The following is a 15178-nucleotide window of genomic DNA, read 5'->3' on the forward strand; positions in this document are numbered from 1 at the left end:
AACACTGGCTTCCAGTCTGATTGCAGCTCCCTGAGGAGGGGACAGAAGCCATCAGCCTTCTGACAGGGAGACCGCAGGCCCACGGAAGGTATTCTGGGGGAAGGGGAGTTTGTGCGTGAGTTCTTCCTGTCCCTGACCTTCCCCAGAGCCCCCCTGCCCTGGGCTGAGGGCCAGCAGTGAACAAAGCCCAGTCTGCCCAGAGGAGCTCACTGGCCAGAGGGGAGACTCAGGCATCCAAGAGGAGAGCCCTCAGGCTACATGCACTGGGGCATCTTCATGGAGTCCTAGTGCCTTGGTGCAGCCCTCTCCTGGGCCTGGGGGACATCCAGAAGGCCTCTCAGAGGAGAAGGGGTGAGGGCGGAGTAGATGTTGGAGACACAGTGGTGCAGGAACACTGCAAGCCTGGGCCTAGAGGGAGGTGTGTTTAAGGAGCAGACACGCCCAAGGGTGAGCTGGCGACACGGCCCGGCAGGACACCGCCAGGGCCAGGGTCCAGAGGAGCCGCGCGGGGCCGGGGTGAGTGCAGTGTGACTAGCGCAGGGTCCTGGGAAGGAAAGTCCACCGCCCCTGGAGGGTAAAGAGTAGGGCTCTCCCCCTCCGTCACCTCTGGGCTCTTTCTAGCAGCTTCTAAGACTGCCTTGGGGGCTGGGGGGCTCCCTGGGCTCAGACTCTGAGGCTGGCCAGGCCACCTGACTCCTGCAGTTCACAAAAGGGCACGCTAGGGCCCATCCTGGCCTCTGGGCTGGGTGTCCCCACAGCTCACAGCTCGAGCGCGTGCGCGCGCGCGCACACACACACACACACACACACACACACACTGCGTGCGTGCCCAGGTCCTGGCACCGCTGTCCCGCTCTCACAGCGCCGTTCTGTTTACAAGGGCCTCTCGCGCTCCTGCCCCACCTGCCCGCGAGAGACCCCGGGAAGGGAATGGACAGGCCCCACAGGCCCCCCACGGGCTCCCAAGACTCTACTAGCAGCAACAGCCAGGCCCCTCAGCCCGTGGGGTCCCAGGACGTCAGTAACAGAATCAGAACTAGCCAGATCCCGACCCCCGACGGTGCCCCTTGCACTGTGTGCGTGTCTGGGGAAGGACCAGTGACAAGGCCCGTGCCTGAGTGCCCAGGGGGATTTGGTGAGGTCCAGTTTGGAGTGTGTCTGTCCTCTGTGGAGGGGTCGTGGACACACATCCAGGCACGTCCCGGGCAGATATGTGGCATCCAGAGTCCGGTCTGTCTGGCCTGGGACTGTTGGCAAGCGGTGGCTCCTGAAGAGGTTGGGGAGGCCGTGTGGAAGCCCCGGCAGCTCATTGGGGGGGGGGGGGGGGGGGGGCGATCCACCTTGTCCGTGGCCCTCAGCCTGGCTCAGCTCTGCCGTTGCTCCTGTCCCCAGGTCAGGTGACAGCGGCCTCCCTGCCTCCTCCTGGAATTTCACGCCCACCCACACACCAGGCCCTTCCTCTGACTACATGCAAATGTCCCTTTCTCCCGAAAGCCACCCCGCCTCTCCCCAGATAGTCCCTACAGCCCCCCGTACTCCCCTCACTCAAAGCGCCGTTCCCCTTATATTGTCACTTCATTTCCTTCCAGTCACCTTTGCCCCTGGATGCCCAGCACAGGATTAGCTGCCCAGGAGGAGACCAACGGGAATCAGCCCGTGGCCCCTCCCGACCCCCTGCAGCTGCACCACGAGGGCCCTGGACACAGAGGCCGAGGTTCAAGTCCCAGCGTGGCCACCAATGAGCCATGTGACGCCAGACAAGGTCCTCCCTGTCCTCTCCTATAACACAGGGTGACCTGGACCCTGCGTGTCGGCAGGAGGAGGGGCCCTGGGGCAGGGGGCAGCTATCTACTCTTGACTCCCCAGCTCAGAGCAGTGGCCGCCAGTGTCTCCTTGATCCCGCAGATGTGGGGCCGTGAGGCCAGGGCCGAGGTTAGGACGAGACACCCCCAAGGGGGCAGCTCTGGCGTGGGAAGGACACGGACCTGGGACCATGCGAAGACGCGGAGGGGGTGACACTGATGCGTGGAGACCCACGGGACCTGGATCCTGACTTCGAGGACAGCTCAGTGGGTGGGGGCCCCAAACATTGCCCCGCCTCTTCCCACACCCACCTGTATGGCCCACAGGGCTAGGGCAGGAGGGGCAGGGGGCGGCGTCACCAGGGCACCTCGGTAGGTGGCTGGGGGGTGTGTAACCCACCCCGGACAGGCAGGGGCAGCAAGGGACAGGCTGCAGGGCCCCGTGGGCTGTTCACCGGGCTGGCGCGACCGACGCAGGAGGGGCGGTGCCTGGGCCGGGATACGGGCTTCACCTACTGGGGCAGTGGCTGTGGACAAGGCTGGCTGGAACCCCCTTCCCCAGCGTTTGTTGAGTGACTGAATGACCTGACAGCTTGGTCTCAGTGCCCAAGTGGGCCGGGGAACCTCCAACACAAGGCGCTGCTGCCCCCTGGTGGCTGCGGCCGGGAGGGCTGTCTCAGGCTCGGGTGTGCCGATCCCCAAGGCCTCCCAGCCTGGTTTCAGAGCCACTTGGGCCTGCTTTATACCGCTTTCCGTCCCCGTTCCACTGGACAGATAAGGGGACACAGGCTCAGAGGAGCACCTTTCTGCGTGGGCCACACAGCGTACAGAGGCTGAGGCCGGGCTCCTGATACCCAGGACTCCGGAGGCCCAGTTAAATCTGAATTTCAGATAAACAGATACACGCCCCACGCGTCAGCTTCCATGTTTATTTGCCGAGTCCCGCGACGCTACTTGTCCAGCCAGGGAGCAGAGTGTGCACAGTCCCCGGGGGGCGGGCGGAAGCTTCGGGGGCCCGGCCACCTCACAGGCCACCTCTGGTGGTGACCCTCCCTGTTCTAGGGTTAGCAGTGAGGGTGGAAAAGAAATCCTCCCCCAGAAACAGCAGCAAGGATTTCTCAGGTTTTCCGTCTGTGCACTAAATTCTGAGCTTTGTAATAAGGGCCGGTGAGGGACTCGAAAGCCTCCCTTTCACGGGGAGAGGCCACGGTGGGGCCGCATCCGTGCAGCTCCGGGTGCCCACCTGAGCAGGGCTCTGGAGCCAGAGGCGCTGCTGCCCTAGGTGGGGAAGGAGACCGAGGCAGCGGGCGACAGACAGCGGTGTCCCCACCGCTGCAGGGAGAGAGGAGGATCGTTCCTGCCATGGCTCTTTTCAATAAGTGACCAGGAGCCAGACTGGCCAGGGAAGCAGAGACCTATTTACTCTTAGATCCTCTGGACTCGCTGGCTTCCCTTGGACGAGTCACTTGGCCTCTCTGGGCTTCAAATTCAGCAACGTACGTGTAGGCTAGGAAAAGCGCCCCAAGCGGATGCGGGAGTCGCATGTCCTGCCTCTGTCCACAGCCGTGGGACTGGAGCCACTCATTTCTGAGCCCCTTTCCTCACCTGGGAGACTTGTGGTTTCTTTAAAATCAGCGCAGACACGTGTGAAGGCACCTATGCAGTCTCCACCCCGCTCCTCAGGCCCCGATTCTCCTGCCGCCAGTTTGTGGGCTCTTCTGGAAAGCCTCTGTGCCCATCCGCGTGTGTGCGGCCACAGAGTTGGGTGGGGGTGTGCTTTGGGATGGCTTTCAACGGCGGCACGCTGCCCGCTGCCCCCCACCCCGCTCCCTCTCACTCTAGCTGGGAGATGGGCCCCTGTAGGCCTGCGTCCTTCTGGCAGCCACCGGCCCGTTCCACTGATCTTCGGCGCCCTCCTGGACACGTGGGTCGTGGCCCACACGTGCTGTTACAACGCACAGTGAGAAGCCTGTAAGAGGGTTTGTCGGAAAATTCTTAGAATTGCCGGGTGAGATAGCGTGGCTTTTCACATTGCCAAATTGCCTCCTCACAATCCCCCTGGCGTCTAGCGTGTCAGTGCACCTAAGCCGGCGACCCAGGCTCGTCTGGCACATTAACGTCATCTCTCGCACCTGGGGACCTCATGCCCAAAGTCTTTTCTTTTCTGTGGACCCAGGTTCGTGTCTTGCCTACATCCTGTCGTCTCGTCCCTTTATTTACCGCAGCTCTTCCGGTACGAAGAAAGGTAGCCCCGTTCCTGTGGTTCCCGTCGGTCCCGTACCTCTTTGACTTCAAATGTCTTCTCGCTTGGCGGTCTAACCCGCTACGACGGTCACCTAGGATGTGCCGTGGAAGGACTGAGTCGGGGAGACTCTTGCTTTTTTCAGGTGGGTGCCCCGTTTCCAGAGTGTGCGGCGGGCCCGGCGATCCATATTTCTTAGATGCTCCCTCAATGAACAGAATGCAGAGCCAGAGACCATTGCCTTGGACCTTGGACTTTAGACCAACAGCTGGAAACCCCTGGGTCCCTCCCCACGGAAGGCCTGTCTGGTCTCCAGCACCTTCAGGAGGGAAAATTCACCTGTTGCCTTGGTGGAGGCCCAGAGCCACCGTCCTCGCTGACCTCACGCTGCAAGTCTAGAAACATCCAGTTTCTGTGAATGACTAGCTAGTGCCACCTTTAAGCCCTGCACGGCGAACCGGGACCCGAGAGGGTCTCTGGAGGAGTGTTCACACACACCCGGCACCTCAGAGTTCCGTCCTGACTAAACTCACTTGCCTCCTCCCGGGTGTAAGGACCAGTGAAGACCGTTGGGCCCGGGGCCAGGCCCCATCACCCTCCAGACCCGAGTGCGGCCCTGGCAGAGCCTAGGAACTCGGGGGGGTCACGAGCAGCTTCAGCAGGTCGCCAGGAGTCGGGCTGAGGCTGCTGTGTGGGCGGAACGGGCGACCCGTGCCCGCTTCTGTCCCCACCGGCCAGTTGGCTGGACTGCATTTTACCTCGCTGCTAAGAGCAGTTTCCAAGTCCCTGGCATACTTTGAGTGAGGAGTACGCTCTCCCTCTTTCTCTCTTCCGTCCAAGTTCACTGCTACCACTACAAGGTCATCCTTCCTTCCTGTTGAAGTAGAAAGACCTGATGTCCTGAGCTCCCACGCTTGGTGACTAGTCCCACTTCTCAACGCCAACTCCTCTGCCACGAACACCCTGAAGAATCACAAGAGGATGTGCTCACAGAAGTGGGACAAAGTGTCGACGGAAGAGGCTTCTCCCTCCCCTCGGCCCCAACTCCAGCCAGACCTGTATCTCGTACACAGCTCCTGAGAGGTATCACTCACATCTGACAACTAAAATATGTTCGCGGGCCTAAGAAGGGAGATCAGAGCTGGGGACGAGCCCAGCCCAAGTCTGGCCGAGCAGCCGAGGAAGAGGCAACGGCAATCACAGCGACGCAGTGTCCATGTGCAACTCGGGTCTTGGGGGAAGGTGGCTTTTTAGGAAACAGAAGCCATTCCCCTCAAATCCTTTGGCAGATGTACTCACACAGCAGGAGCTGGCGGGCTCGGCTTCCTTTTCTCCCTGAGAGGAGCCGCAGCCTTCCCATCTGGACTTCCCGTGCACCTCCAGACACACGGCGCCGCTCGGGGACCGGTGGGGGCCGGTGGCTTACCAGAGCCAGGCCTCCCCTCCCCATGTACAGCTACTGCAGGGATTCGACGTTCCCATCTTGGGGGTTACCTGCTGTCCTTTTTTGGGCAGGAGGGGTTGGAGTTGAGGAAGAGAACATAAAAGCCAGCGGACGAGGTCAAAGAAGGTAGAACTCTACAACGCGGGATAATGGTCGTCGAATTTATTAAAGTAAGTTGACTGCCAAACGTTGTACCACTTTCCTAACGCATAGCTACACAGCTTGTCCTGGGAGAGAAGACGGGCGGGAAGGAAAGGTGGGGCCCGAAGGCAGCACGCAAGGGGTTTCACGGGCCCTCCTTCCCTGGGCACAAGCCCTGACGCGACAATCAAGTCAACCAGGGGCTCCGGGCCCTCCTCCACCAGCCACTTCTGTGGACACTCGGGGGTCTGACCCGGGCCAGCAGCAGAGGGCACGGCCTGTCTCGTCCACGCTTCTCCTTCCGCCTGCACGTGGGCCGGGTCCACTGTTCTTTATGCAAATACGCGGCCAGCTTTCTACAAAACTCACGTACTTGAAAGAAAAACGCTCAACAGGACGAAGGGAATTTTGATGGCCTTTCAAAATACTGAAAACCACGGGTTTTCAAGTCCTCGGCGACAACCTTCTCGGCAGTGGGGCAAAACATCGGTCCCCCCCTCACAACACACACTCGGGATGAGCCGTTTGGAATGGACACGGTGTAAAAATTCCCCAATGCCCGATTATTTCAAGATACTTTATTTTTAAAACCGGTCACAGCACTAAGCTTTCGGCCCGTTCTGCCGACGCACAAGCTACAAACGCTTGCTCAGCAGCTGAGGGGCACTCTTTAGTAGCATGTTTGAAAAGTGAATAAAAATCCGTATAAAACAAATATTCAAATAGTTTCCATAGGAACACAGATAAGTGACCCCAACTCCTAGTCTTCCGTATTGTTGCATCCGTGCCAACCCTACTTGCAAAGACATTTCGAAACTAGCGGTAATTAAGTTAGACGGTCCCCCCCAATCCCAGAATTCAAGCTAAACTCCCGAGTGAGCGGCTCCAGGAGCGGCACCTACACGTTAATGCTGGCCGAGGCGCAGGCGGCCGGGGGGCGCTTCATCCCACTCTCCCAGGCGCAGGACACGGGCAGCGCGCTCGCATCCTGCTCCTCCGCTTCGGGCGGGAAGTCGTGGTTCTGGATCTGCTGCATCCGTTGCCTGAGACAGAAATGGCACAGTCAGAAACCCTGATCACCGACCCGGGCAGCCTCGCCACGAGAATAACTTCTTTACGAGCCCATTTACTTCCTCGGTTACTATGTCATCAGGAGGCAAGTCAACGGATTTCTAAGGCAAGCATTTCTTCACAACCATTCTTTTGGTAACAGGGAAACCACAGGCCGTATACACCTGTCAAAATATTCTAGTCATACAGAAATACCCTAATTGTTCTTTTTTGAAATAGTTACACCTTTGCAAAAATCTGAAAGGAAATACAGATCGGTATCAGGAGGATTTTCTTTCCGTTTGTATTTTCCAAATTCTGGAAAGCACATATTCTTAATACAGGCAGAAAATAAACTGTTTTAAAAAACACTGTATTTAAATCCAAATAGAATGATTTCTTACTCAACCAGACAAGAGCCAGTAAAAACCCAAGAAGAAATCTATTCTTACGAGACCCACATACGTGCACGGAGACTCTGGTCACTAACCATGTCGGCCCCGACATCACGTAGTAGATGGTTGGCCTCTGGAACCCGTTGAAAGTAGAAGCAGCAGCAACAGTGTAAGCACCCATGTTTTCAAAGAGCATCCAATCGCCCACGTGCATCTCGGGCAAGTCACAGCGCTCAACGATGCGATCAAGGCCGTCACATGTTGGTCCCCATATGCTGGTTGAGTAGTATTTCTCATCTGGTTTGGGTCTCTGCGTTTCAGACAAAAAAATATACCTAGTTACACTTGTTAGGACCAAACATCTTTCACTGGTGTATGTGTTATATTCAAAAGGTACAGGGGCGCCTGTGTGGCTCAGTCGGTTAAGCATCCGACTCTTGATTTTGGCTCAGGTCATGATCTCGCGGGTCCGTGGGCTCAAGCCCCACGCTGGACTCTGCAGTGACACCACAGAGACTACTTGGGATTCTCTCCCTCCCTCCCTGCCCTTTCCCCACACGCCCTCTCTCAAAACGAGTAAAAGAAACTTAAAAAAAAAGTACCTTCTGCAAAAGGGGCTTCACGTGTGCATGATCATAAAGGATGCAATTAAATGATCCATACACTCCGTCGTTCACGTAATACATAAAGGTTTGTTCACTCGATTCATCTTCATCTGGAAAGGCAGACTGGTCTCAATTACCACGTTTTGTACCAACGCACAGTTACGCAAGCAAGGATTCAACCTTTATACGCACCATCAGAGCCCGTCTGTTCCTTTACTACGAGCTTTTTGGCAATGATATTAACTGCAAGCGTGAAAGCGGACGCGACGTAGTATCTGCCGGGCTCAGCTATGACTCGCACCCCGGAGTCTGCCGGGAAGTACTTGTCCAGGGCGGGGTTGATAACACCGGTGATCTAGGAGACAGAGACAAGAACGGTCATCATCAAGGGGAACTCGCATGGAAGAGCAAAAACCAGCGCTCTGGGAAGTAACAGAATAAAAAAAGGTGAAAGCAGCCACCAGCAGGGAGGTTTAGTATCGAGCAACAACGGCAGGAGAACAAACATCTCCCTAAAAACCAGCCTGCGTGTCCCGTGGTTTCATCTGGATTCCCCTCCGGACACTCCCCTATCCTTTAGAAGATATTATGGGTTATGAGTCTATCAAGTGATAGTATAAATTTATTACTGCTTACTAAGGTTTCAAGGGGCCTGAATCCTTTAATCTATCCAATAGGATAAAGCCATCCTGCCTGTCTCATAAGATTTTTACAAGGTGGGCCTATTTCACAAACTCAAACCACCCTGTAACGGTCCAATTAACAGTATGTCCACTTTAACTTCCTAAGTGACTAAACAATTAAAATGTCTAAAGAGAAATACAAAACCGAGAAAAAGCACATTTGGGGTAATGATGTCCCAAAGTCTGCATGCTCACTTTCCACAGCAACATTTCCTAACATAATCAACTATTTTCCAAGATTTTGGGGGAAACGGACTCATTTTGGCTTACAAAACCAAAGGATATTAAATACAATTTTAAATAGCACAGAACTTACTGAAAATACTAATACCAAAACATTGTTTTTGTTTGTACAATTTCTTTTGATATTAGTTAAAACACTTAAAGAAGTTTCAAAATACTCCAAAATGGAACTTGTGAAAATAACTATGAGTATTAGTTTTATTATAATTACCTCTTCAAATTTAAGCTTTACATCCTCAGACCCAGGAAAGCCGCCACCGATATCGAGCAGACACATGTTGAAACCAACCTCAGCCTAGAGTCAAGAACATTCGGTCAATCGAGTAGTCAGATTGATACCAAGTCTTCAAATTGTATGCAGATGGATTTAAGCCTCTGGAATATGCGGTGACTTCCGCAGGTTAATTCTAGAATGAAGTCTAGTCACTGTTAGCCCTGCCCCCTCCTCCCACCCCCACACTTGGGTTTACATATACTCACCCCCATGTCAAAGACACAGCGGGCGTCAGAGATGGCCTGCACGAAGGTCTCGGGATCGGTACAGCCACTTCCCACGTGGAAGCTGGGGCAAAGAAAGGAGAATATATGATTTCTTACTATTTCTGAAAAGAACGATTTACAGAAGACCTATGAAAGGCGCACTAAGATCTTAGTGTCTATGCCACCACCAAGAGCTCACCTGACACCGATGACATCAATATTTAGCTCCCTCGCCCGTTCCAAAAGAAGCCTGCTGGTTTTGAGTGTGGCACCAAATTTAACACTGAGGCGACAGACTGCCTTGGAATCATCGGTGGCAATCCGCAAAACCAACCTAGAAGCAGGAAGATCGTATGAAAAATTTCCCATGACGGAAGACCGCTTACAGCCACGGTTAAAACAACAAGGCTCTGTGGCTCGGACATCCTGCGGTTTGAGCTTCACACGGTTTCACTCAAGTTTTCCGATTTTCGACTCTGCCCGACCCAGCACACTTTTATACTTTACTAAGGTACAGAAATCTCAAAACCGGAAATCTGAGTTTGACAACCTGCAGACCCCATACCTGACCCTGCCCTCAAAACGGAGTAACTCACTTTGCCTTTGGGTGAGCTCTGGCAACTTTCATCAACTCCACTTCACTGTCGAAAGTCATCATCTGGACTCCGTTATTGGCAGCATACTTAATCTGAGACACTTGTTTACAAGGATTTGCATAGATGATCCTCTCTGGAGGCACCCCGAGACTCTGCACCAGTTGGATTTCAGTCTGAAAAAGAATAGATCGTGCATTATATACACACGGCTAATCGACGAAAGAAAAGAAAAACACGGCAGCTTGCGCACTACGATCTGCTGCCCAAGAAACACAACTTTGATCTGTCCTGCTGGGAACACCAGTGCCATTTTATAGAAGGACTTTGGAGCCCTGCCGCTTTTGCTTACCTTGCTGGCACAGTCGAATCCTGTCCCAATGGCAGCTAGGGTCTTCACTATGGTTCTGCTATCATTGCATTTAACTGCGTAAAAGGGGGTGACCCGAGGAAGAGCTTTTAACCATCTCAGATGTTTCTTTAGAATGTCTCCCAGATCCGCGACATAGAAGGCATCCTTATCATCCTGCAGAAAGAGTGTTTGCAGGGGACTCAGCAGCAGCCTAATAATACATCCCACATGCGGCCCCTCTTCTCTCCCATCGTTCTCAGTGAACCCTCATCTTTTTACTCCCGTCACTGACACGAATATCACCATTACCACTGGGTGATCCACAGCTAATAAATCCCAAATTCCCTAACAAGACATTTGAGCTCCATTACATTTCCTTAAGGTTCCCACTCAAGTTCTCCACTCATCTGCCCAGCATTTTCAAAGCTGCACTGGCAGCATGGACTTGATATACTTACAGAAAAGGAAACTTCATTGATTTTTTGGTCCAGAATGTCCTTGGCAGTAAAGCCTTCATCGAGGAAATGGCAGTCAAACTCTGCATTACTAAAGCTGTTCATGGTTTCTTGATGTTCCTCTGAAACGTAACAAACTGCAAACAGGGTGGAGAAATTCACTCAGAATTCACTGCGACACTTAATAAATCTTAACAATAACCTGCAGCAACCACGGATACTTACGTGGAAAACTAAGAGACGGAATTTAAAGAAATTATTGCCAGCTTTTCACAAAGGCAATTCTCCGGGATCCCAAGCCCCCCGGAGGAAGGGCGTGCCCTCGGTGCAGCAGTGGAAAAGTTCTGATGAACACAGAATTCGCCGTCTCCCTTGGGAAACACATCAAATCGAAACATCAGACGCGGACTGCACACACACAGGAAGCCAGGCTACTCCAGCACCCCCGCAGACAGCTCGCTCCCTGGATTCGGGAATCGCATTATTCCAGGTGGAAGTCACATGACCCCACAAACCTCTACACCATCCAAGTGGACACCAGATTCAACACTAGCCTTTTTCAAGCCCCACGCTAAAATTCCATATGCAGTACTGCACATCCCAAAATAAGCATTTCAAGTATTTATGCTAAAAAACCTACAGAGAGCCGATTTCAGAATCTTCACTTAGTTCACAAACGTGGACAAAATTTTATAGTGGTCAGTTTACTTGATTTCAGAGATGCTTTAGCTTTTTAGAAGCGTAAAACAGCGAGCGTTACGCTAATTACGGAAAGGCACCCTAGAAACATCTTGTATTTCCTATTTTCGCTAAGTCTTGCACCAGAGTAACTTAGTGACCAAAAGGCATCGTGGAAGTGTCTAAGGCTCAACTTACGTTGTGCTCTTAAGTTTCCTAAAAATGTTGTGAATTTTTATGCTATTTTATTTTCATACGAGGCATGTGTTTTGTTTTTTTTTTTTAAAGTGCAATCTTCCTATCAAGAAGATGCACTACGGCTGCTGTATCTGATCAGAAATCAGCATTCTGGAGTCAGGGTTGGCTCTTGTCCAGTGAGCACAACTCTGGCAACCTCTTCTGTCTTCACAGGCACCCTAACACTTGCTTAGCTACCGACAATAATCACATGGAAGTTAATTTTTGGCTAACTTTACGAATAACAAAAATAAAGAAGCGTACGTGGATTATGAATAAGCAAAAGTAAAGCTCGTCACAATCTGAGCCACTGTCCTTGGCCTTCATGAAATGGGACACTGGTAAAGGAGTGATCTTAAAATTACCGATTTTAACCTATTTAATTGCTACTAGGCAGGGGACTTTGTTTTCACTGTGCGACCCGCTTCAGTGCCTGCAGCCTACGGCAGGGAGGCCAGGCAATGGTTCGGGGCCACGGTTGGCTCTGGCATGGGGCACTATGAGAGGCCCAGGGGGACGAGCCTGCCATAAATCCAAACCCATGCGTGGTAGGACTTGTTTTGAGACTTGACCTAATGTAACGTGACTTTCTGGCACTATCAGCCTCCTACGTTGCCCAAAGCACCCCTAGAGGCAGGCAGGGGACTAAGGGGACAGCAAACGCTTTTCGGCTGTGTAAATAACACACAGCGTAGGCCACTCAGGGGCAGACAGGGTTATTCAGTTAGGGCCTATCTTTAAGGCAACGTTCAAGCCTACACCTGGGAAGTTTTCATTACTTTGCACTATGTCACTATTAAGTACCTTCTAAAGGTTTACTTTAATAACTCGCAACATAAAGAAATCCCACCTTCCGGGGTTTGTATAGCTAAGCTCCTTAAAATGATGAGTCAATTAGCACAAGATCGCACTTTTCTGCTACGAAATTCTTTGCTGCCAACTGGGAACTATTACAAGAGACAGAGACTGATTTAAAGGAACGGAAAACGTTTCACAAGTCAACTAAATTCTGCCCAATTTCAGGTTTACGTGAAGTCAACACATTCTTTGTCCTCCCCAGACATTTCCAGAGGCTGTGCTCTCCATACGTTCCCCAATTACTTGGGATTCTCAAACAACCACCATCAGCTCTCTTCTGGAAACCGGAGGGCTGCCTCCTAACTGCATGTCTGCTCGCCTGACCTGCGATCTTATACATTCTAGGCTTTTCTTCAATCGCGAAGTCCAAGATTCCTTAAACGGACAATCGCAACTCACAGCGAATGAAGACTTTATCGCCACAGTTACTACAAGGCTCTCTCGGCTCCAGCAACGCCGGCGAATTTCGAGATCGGGTCATTTCCTCTGCACGCGAAAACTAAGGGATACAAAACTCCAGGACAACGAGGCAAAACGGTTTGCCTCATCCTAATAAAAGTGAGAGGAGCGATGGGAGCCCGAGACCTGCACGGGCTCGCTCATCTCTCTCCTGCACCTGCTGCCGGGCTTGCCACGCGCGTCTTAAAAAAGAATAGCGGTTGAAGGAACCCCGGGCCTTCCCATCAGCTTCCGGCTCTGAACACTCACTGACGTGGTTCGGAAGAGGTGAAACGCAGTCCCCTCCAGCCCAGGCTGCCCTAAGCCGGGGCCATCGCGGGCAGGACGGGCCGCGGCGAGGGCGGCCGCACAGGGCCAGGGGGTCGGCGCCCCCCTTCACGGGGGAAACCAGGCCCCGGAGGGCAGCGACCACCAGGCTCAGGGAGCCGCAGCCGGCTCTGCGACCACGTGTCCCTCACAGATTCAGGCGCAGGGTCGGTCCCCCGGCCTCCGGCCCGGCGCGCAGGGACACGTGGCCGTCCCCCCTCCTGCCTCCCAACCGCCCAGACGCGCCCCTCTCACCTTAGAGCGCACCGGCGCCGCGGGCCAGCCCCATGGAGATGCCGCCGCCGAGCGCGCAGGACCGCCGGCCGCCCCCGTCAGCCGCCCGCCCGCCGCCTCGCTCCCTCCCGCGGAGGACCGCCGGCCCGAGGTGGCGCCGGAGCTCTGGCAGAGGGGCGGCGGCGGCGGAGGCTGAGGGGACTGACAAAGCCTACTGGCCGCCGCTCCGCTATTTATAGCGCCGCGCGTGTCGTCATGGAGACGCACCAGCTCAAACCAGCCGCGATCGGTTCCGTCCGGGCGTCCCCCGAGGAAGGGGGCGGAGCGCGGTGGCTGCGGCCAACCCGCGGCCGGACGGAGGGGCGGGGGGCGCGGGCAGTTGTACGTCAGCAGCTCCGAGCGCCACCCGGCCCGCCCCCGGCCTCGCGCCCCTCCCGGCCCTGCGGCGGACTTGCGCACGCGCTTTACGCCGCAGGACGACTCCAGCGGCCTCGCACCCCTCCCGGCCCTGAGGGAGGCACGCGCACGCGCACGACGCCGCGGGGCGCCCCCGGCGGCCCCGCGCCCTCCCCGGCCCTGCGGCGGGACCGCGCACGCGCACCAGGCCGCAGGTCCCGGGATCTCTTCTGGCGCCCGCCGTCAGCCTGGGTCTCAACCTCGGGGGCGGGAGCCTGCCCCGCGCAATTGCGAGACCTGCTGCTGGCCGACGCCGACTTTCAGCATCTGCGCCGGGCAGAACTGTTCTTCCACTTGGCCCTTTACAAATGCCGTGCGCCCTAGAGCAGAGAAAGGAGCTCGCGGGCGCGAGCGGGCCACGTGGACCCCGCCGGGCGGACTCTGGCCCCTTCTGCCGGGGCCCCTCCAGTTCTAGGGACGGGACCTGTAACGATCCTGGCTCCGCTCCAAGAACGGGACACAGACGCAGACAGGGGCAAGGTGCATGCCGAGGGTCACCTGGCAAGTTGGTGGCGCCGCTTCAGGCCCTTCCTGAGCCAATAAACCGTGCCTGACCTATCCAGGTGTGTTCGACTAGGTGGCGGGGAGCAATGGCCACGCCAAGACCCTTGTTCAGTGTTCAGCTAGAGGCTTGTCTAAGGGCCGAAGGGGAAGGTAGAGGGTCCGGAAGCCACCGAGCCCCCCCCCCCCCCCCGCCCCCTGCCCCGCTGCCCTTTACCATATTGGATGACACTCGTCAATGACTAGACATCTCCGAGGGCAGCTGCGATTGCCTCGCATTAAAGTCTCCACAGTGAATACGTAAAGGCAAAAGGCTTAGGAAATTGGTTGTCCTTTAGAGCGCACGTGGCCTCTGGTGGAGGACTGTGCCTCTCCATTGTGGGACACCCCACACCGCTGGCCCCAGGGAGAGGAAGGAATTGGGGGTACCAGAGGGTTGCCAGTGAGGATTTAAAAAACATTGAAAATAGCCCAGGTCACAGTTGGTGCAGAGGGACCCTGGAGGAGCTCAGTGCTCTAGCCTGTTCCTGGCCCCAACTTGCTGTGTGATCTTGGGTAAATTCCGTCCCTTCTCTGGGCAGGAGGTTTGACTAGATGACCCAAAGATATTTATAGCTGCAAAACCCTGAGGCATTTTGAAAACCTTTGTCCTGTCCCCTAGGCCTGGGACCCACCTCGCTCAACTTTATTTCCATATGGTCCTTGAGCAGCCACTGGGAGGGTGCCCGGCAAATTGGACTAGAGAAGGGAGGAGGGGGTTTATCTCCACCCTAACAAGCTTAATTCCTATGGAGGGATGAGATTACTCCCCCTTCAGAGAACATTCCAGCCCAGACACTTCAGAATCATGATGAACATTTGTCCCCCCTCTGTGAAGAAATATTTTCTCCCAATGCCAGAGTTTTCCTCACATTCCACAAGTCTCCAATGCCAAGGCCAAGAGGGGAACAGTGTCCACACTCCC

General features: G+C 54.8%; 1 protein-coding gene and 1 non-coding gene across 3 annotated transcripts; both read right to left on the reverse strand.

Moving 5' to 3' along the window:
- Window positions 1-6192: 6192 nt before the first annotated feature.
- ODC1 (ornithine decarboxylase 1) lies at window positions 6193-13476 on the reverse strand. Of its 2 annotated transcripts, none has more exons than XM_086700011.1 (12): window positions 13279-13476; window positions 10711-10856; window positions 10489-10607; window positions 10031-10204; window positions 9682-9854; window positions 9285-9419; window positions 9086-9167; window positions 8817-8900; window positions 7872-8034; window positions 7677-7789; window positions 7170-7384; window positions 6193-6672 (listed from the first exon to the last, which is right to left on the reverse strand). In XM_086700011.1, the coding sequence occupies exons 3-12, from the start codon at window positions 10588-10590 to the stop codon at window positions 6528-6530; spliced, it is 1386 nt and encodes a 461-aa protein (XP_086556137.1). In that variant the 5' UTR covers window positions 10591-10607; window positions 10711-10856; window positions 13279-13476; the 3' UTR covers window positions 6193-6527. The 2 variants fall into 2 exon arrangements, with proteins under 2 accessions (XP_086556137.1, XP_086556136.1); XM_086700010.1 differs by having other exon boundaries at window positions 10489-10622.
- On the reverse strand, window positions 11811-11945 carry LOC112864436 (small nucleolar RNA SNORA42/SNORA80 family). The gene has a single exon (XR_003223978.1). It is a non-coding gene; the product is annotated as a small nucleolar RNA SNORA42/SNORA80 family (small nucleolar RNA).
- Window positions 13477-15178: the final 1702 nt, after the last annotated feature.

Source organism: Puma concolor, chromosome A3 (assembly GCF_028749965.1).
Source record: "Puma concolor isolate L17-30 chromosome A3, mPumCon1.1.hap2, whole genome shotgun sequence".
NCBI classification, from domain to species: Eukaryota; Metazoa; Chordata; class Mammalia; order Carnivora; family Felidae; genus Puma; species Puma concolor.